A 4,831-nucleotide genomic window follows, 5' to 3' on the forward strand; every position below is an offset into this window, starting at 1 on the left:
TCCCGCACAGATAAATGCCGGAGACAGAAGCCTCCAGATGGCCAGAAGCCTTGCTACTGGCGAGCGTGGGGAGGGAAGGGGCGAGCACCTTAGACCGAGTGAGCCGTACACAGGAAAGTTTCCGTCATCCCCCTGCACATACCTCTCCGGGGTGTTGTTATACATCGAGGTTATCTAGAAAGGCACAGTCACGAGCACATACTCACCTGACTTTTGAAACGCTTTGCTTGGGGCAAGATGTGACAGAAACATTTCACCAGCTCATTCCTTCCTGTCGAGTGTCTCTCGCTGACAAGGGGACCCTGACACCCCAGGGCGCAGATCTCCCGGGGTATTTCCCTCGGTCTCGCCAAATTTGCATCGTGACAAGTAAGTGGAGGCACGGTCCATCCGCTGCTGGCTTCCAGCACCCCCTGCGAAGCCGGACCTCTGCATTTCTGAAGCATCACGGAGCAAAGATTTTGAAGACTGTGAAAAATCGAACAAGGTGGTCAGACTAAGGTTTTGCTGCTGGCCAGCCGAGAGAATGCTGTTAGAGACCCCGATCCTGCACTGGTTTAGCTTTCTGACCGGGAAGTAACTGCACTCACATCCGTGGAGGTTTGCGGATCGGGAGTAGCACAAGGCACGGCGGGTCCTCCCGGCGCCCGTAACCCCAAGCGTCTCAGTGACCCTCTGTTTGCCCCAAAGCAATATCGCTTGCTCTGTTCCAAGGCACAGAACCGAGCTCTAACCTTCACCTGCCAAAACCATGTGAATTGTGATCTATTTGAATCGATCAATTAAATCAAATTCATTTTGTTAGACAAAAAAATGCACCCAAGTTGAGTTATAAATATTAATGATGCCTGATTTGCCACCTCTTTACTTATGTAACGAAGGCTGGCATTCCAGTTACTCATTATAATTCACGTTGTCCAAATATGGGTTTATTTTTGGAACTTTGATATTTGATGGATTTTAATGGTTTTTGGAAGGGATTGAATCTGGTTCCAACTCCGCTGCTTACACCCACCTGAAGCAAAGATGTCTCGAATGAGAAATTATGCTACAGATCGTCTAAACGTAATTATATATCGGCAGTTGAAAAGTCCGTCCCCAGTAAAACAGACTAAGGGGCTCATCGGATTTTGCAAGTTGTGCCATGACTCGGAATCCTAAAAGCTGCTGTTATAATGAACAAAATACCAAGGGAGTTGTTTAAGGTAATTTTCAATAATCCTCTTATTTTTACCCCCAATGTTGACCCCAATCCAGGTCAGAATGCTTAAGGAGCGCTTCAAATGTGGGAGTGGGGGGTGCCAAAAGAAAAATTGCCCGGCCACGCCAAGGTCCACCCACTTCTCAGCGCTGCTCTCTCTATAAAAGCGAGGAGTGCAGCGCAGAGCTCGGTAGTGATTACTTCACACACACACACACACACACACACACAAAGGAGGAGTTCTCGCTCCTCAGGAAACCCTGCAAGCTCGGATCGCTACTAAAAAAACGTTTGTCTCAGTGGATTATCCTTACTGTCAGGTAAGAAATATTTTTTTTACCTCCTTGACAACAACAAAAGATTTAGGGGAGGTGAAAAGCAAGGAAAAATCTACTAAATCTGGACTATTTGGAAGAGCTTGGAGTTATGCTGTGGAGTCTTGCACTGCCTCTTGGCATTAGCTGCAGTTTACAACATAAGATCCAGAACTGTCTGGTTCTGCATGTGAAGTGGGAAGAGGAGCTATCAGGGAATAAACTTCCCGGCAGCAAAACACTTGCTGGAGCTTGGAAACGATGCGTCCGATAGCAAGCTCTCTCTAATCTCATGGGTTTGCTAAATCCTAGTGCAAGCTGCGGGGGGTATTCTGGAAATCCTGTTGGTTTTCAGCCGCCTCTGCAACTAAACTCTCGACAAATGTAAACTTTGGAGGCTCTGTTATTTACTCTGCGATAAGTTGTTGAGCAAATATTAGCTTCTGGTTCATATCAGACACAAAGTCCCCTGTAGCCTGGGGGCTCTGCGGGGAAAGGAGCTCTCCGGAATCACCAGGAATAAAGGACAGTCCTTACTTGACTTCTATTACCAAGCATGCTTACGGTTCTTCTCTTTTCCCTCCAGCAGGAGCCCAGTCAGAATGAAACTAGTTCACGTAGCTCTGCTCTATCTCGGCTCTGTGACCTTCTTCGGGGTGGATGCTGTAAGGGTGGACGTAGCGACAGAGTTCAAAAGAAAGTGAGTATCGGAGCGCGCCCTCCTGCCAGCGCCCCGCGCCGCGCTTGGAGCTGCTGAGCGCCCGCGCTCCCGCGCGTGGCTCCGGCCGCAAGCAGAGCCGTTGGATTCCCTGCGGGAATTGCATAGCTCCTTAAAGGCCTCGTGTCCTTACAGTAAACATTGGGCGAGAGGAAAAAGAAAAAAAAAAAAAAAAATCTCGGAGCTGGCAAAGATTTTTGCTCCTTCAGTCTATTTGGTTTGGCTACTGCCCTGCAGGCTTGCGATAACCGGCTCTCCTCTTCCCTTGTGCTTTCAGATGGACGAAATGGGCATTGAGCCGAGCCAAGCGGGACGTGATACCTGCGGGAGTGCTCCGAGGGCTGGGGACAGCCGCCGACGTGCTGCCTCTCATACGTACCCAGGACGTGAAGAAGGATTCCCGAGTCTCTTCTCCCAGGTAAATTCCAGCCCTTCCTGAGCTCGGGCACTTGCTCGAGGCAGTGGAAAGTTTCGGGGTCCCCTCGTTTCCGGGTCTTTATTCTCACTGTAGATTCCCCCCGCCCCAGAGGCAGGTCCTGCCCGGGCTGCACATTGCACTGAAAGCAGCCTCCCGCTTTCCTTTCCCCGCGCTCTTTAACTGGCGGGAGATAGCAGCGCCTTTACTGCGAAAGTCAGATATAAATAGTAACTTGAGCCCTGGATGCACAGGAAGAGTAACAACTACAAACCGGCGGGGCCTCTCCTCGCACGGGCAGCAAGCTCTGTTCCGCGCTTCCGCGCAGGGCACAGCCGGGGTTTGTGGGGGGCAGTCGGGCACCGTCGGGACGAGCCTGAGGGCTCCCTGCCCTCCCCTTCCCAAGCCCACCGGGTCCCCTCCTCCGGGCCCCCGCTGCGCTGTTCTCATGCCCGCTCTCTCTTCTTGCCTTCCAGCAGCCGGGAGGATGCTCACATCCGCGTCAAGCGCTACCGCCAGAGCATTAACAGATTCCCCCACTTCCAAACCAACCGCTCGGCTTGCCGCCTCGGGACGTGCACCCTGCATTGGCTGGTCGACGAGCTCCACAGGGCGGCCGTCAACGATAGGAACGATGCCGCTCCCCCCAATAAGATCAGCCCCCAGGGCTACGGCCGTCGGCGGCGTTCCCTGCCCGAGCGCCGCAGCCCAGCGCGCTCTCCCCGCTCCGGGCGGAGCCCACGGACGCGCAGCGAGCAGCTCCTCGCCCCCTTCTTCGGAGTCTGAGCGCCGCAAGACCCGGCCGAGGCCGCCTCGATGGATGGACTGAGGCACGGGCTGAGATCCGCCAGGATTCGCGGAGTGCGCCCGCACGGGCGGGACCCCGGCGCGCCCTCCGCGGGGGAGGTGAGAAGGGCAGCGGATGCTGCGCCCCCCGCCCACCACGGACTCTTGCCCTCCCCGGGCCGGGCACCGCCTACTCCAGCAGCCACCGCCGCCCGGGACGCAAAGGCGCCGCCGCTGCACCCGGGGGGCCGGGCGGTCCTCGCCTCCCGCCCGCGCCCCGCTGCCCCGAGGAGGGGATGCTCAGGAGGGGACCCGCCAGTGGGCGACGGGCCCCGGCCTCGCCCTCTGCCCCCGAGGGTTGGAGGGCGCGCGTCAGCCATGCGCAAGGACAGCCCGCCCACATCTGCTCTACCCTCTGCGTTATGTGCACCCGGCAGGGAATCGGACACTCGCTAGTCCCTCCGGGGACTGCGATATACTTGAACGTCACAGAGAGGAAAAGTGCAATTGTACGTGGTTTTTGTTAATTATAAGTGCGGTGTGTGTGGATCACGAGATATGCATCGGTATTTAAGATTGTTCTGTGTCATGTCTTCTTTTTTTCTTTTGGAAAAATATATTTTTATACGTTTTATATATATATATTGCATTAGGGCATTTTAAAACATTGTATCCCCTCTGTTTTTCATATCATGAATGTCAAACATTAAACTCCTTTTCCATGCCTTTTTTTATCTTGCATTCCAGACTGGTGAAAGATATAGAGAATGTATCAGCTGTTCTCCATGGGTAATATGTGAAATAAAATAAACACAATTACATAAAACACTTCAGTTATGTTGTCTTTAGCGGGGTCAGTGGCCAAGATGAATAATTTGTCACTAACCTAGCATGGCAGTCCTGGGACAGACCAAAACTCTTCCCTTGCAGACTTTGTTAGCAGCCACCTTATCTCACTAAATGGAGTAAACTGCAAGCCAGCAAAGCGTCCCAAAATTCCAGGGCAGGTCTGTCGAGAAGGCTCCAAGGCTCTTTTCTGCCCACATGTTCAAGCCAGGGCTGAAACGTGTCACAGCTTGGATTGATCCTGCAAGTTTATTTTTTGCCCTAATTAATCAGAGAAACAACTGCACACTTCAACATTGCACAACAAAGTAACAGATTTATTGAGGCAGCACGTTCCAAAAATGGTCATGGCAGCTTCCAAGGTTATTTATATTGAAGGATTTCCTGGGCCACAGTTCAGGTTAAAGTTAAGCGGTGACCGGTTCAGTGCTGGGAGAACATTTTGGATAAAAGCTTAGCATGAGGGATTTTGTTGTTTTGTTCCTTTTTTTTTTTTTTTTTTTTTTTTTTTTTTTTTTTTTTTTTTTTTTTTTTTTTTTTTTTTTTTTTTT

At 51.9% G+C, this 4,831-nt stretch overlaps 1 protein-coding gene across 3 annotated transcripts; it reads left to right on the forward strand.

The window, feature by feature from the left end:
• Positions 1 to 1,407: 1,407 nt before the first annotated feature.
• ADM (adrenomedullin) lies at positions 1,408 to 3,448 on the forward strand. 3 transcript variants are annotated; one of them, XM_057369740.1, is made up of 4 exons: positions 1,408 to 1,521; positions 2,102 to 2,215; positions 2,511 to 2,651; positions 3,125 to 3,448. In XM_057369740.1, exons 2-4 carry the CDS (start codon positions 2,118 to 2,120, stop codon positions 3,432 to 3,434), a joined length of 549 nt encoding a protein of 182 aa, XP_057225723.1. In that variant the 5' UTR covers positions 1,408 to 1,521; positions 2,102 to 2,117; the 3' UTR covers positions 3,435 to 3,448. The 3 variants fall into 3 exon arrangements, with proteins under 3 accessions (XP_057225723.1, XP_057225726.1, XP_057225725.1); XM_057369743.1 differs by having other exon boundaries at positions 3,128 to 3,448; XM_057369742.1 differs by having other exon boundaries at positions 2,105 to 2,215.
• The last annotated feature ends 1,383 nt before the right edge of the window (positions 3,449 to 4,831 follow it).

The sequence above is a fragment of the Malurus melanocephalus genome, unplaced genomic scaffold (assembly GCF_030028575.1).
Source record: "Malurus melanocephalus ecotype Western Australia unplaced genomic scaffold, MMel_1.1 scaffold_114, whole genome shotgun sequence".
NCBI classification, from domain to species: Eukaryota; Metazoa; Chordata; class Aves; order Passeriformes; family Maluridae; genus Malurus; species Malurus melanocephalus.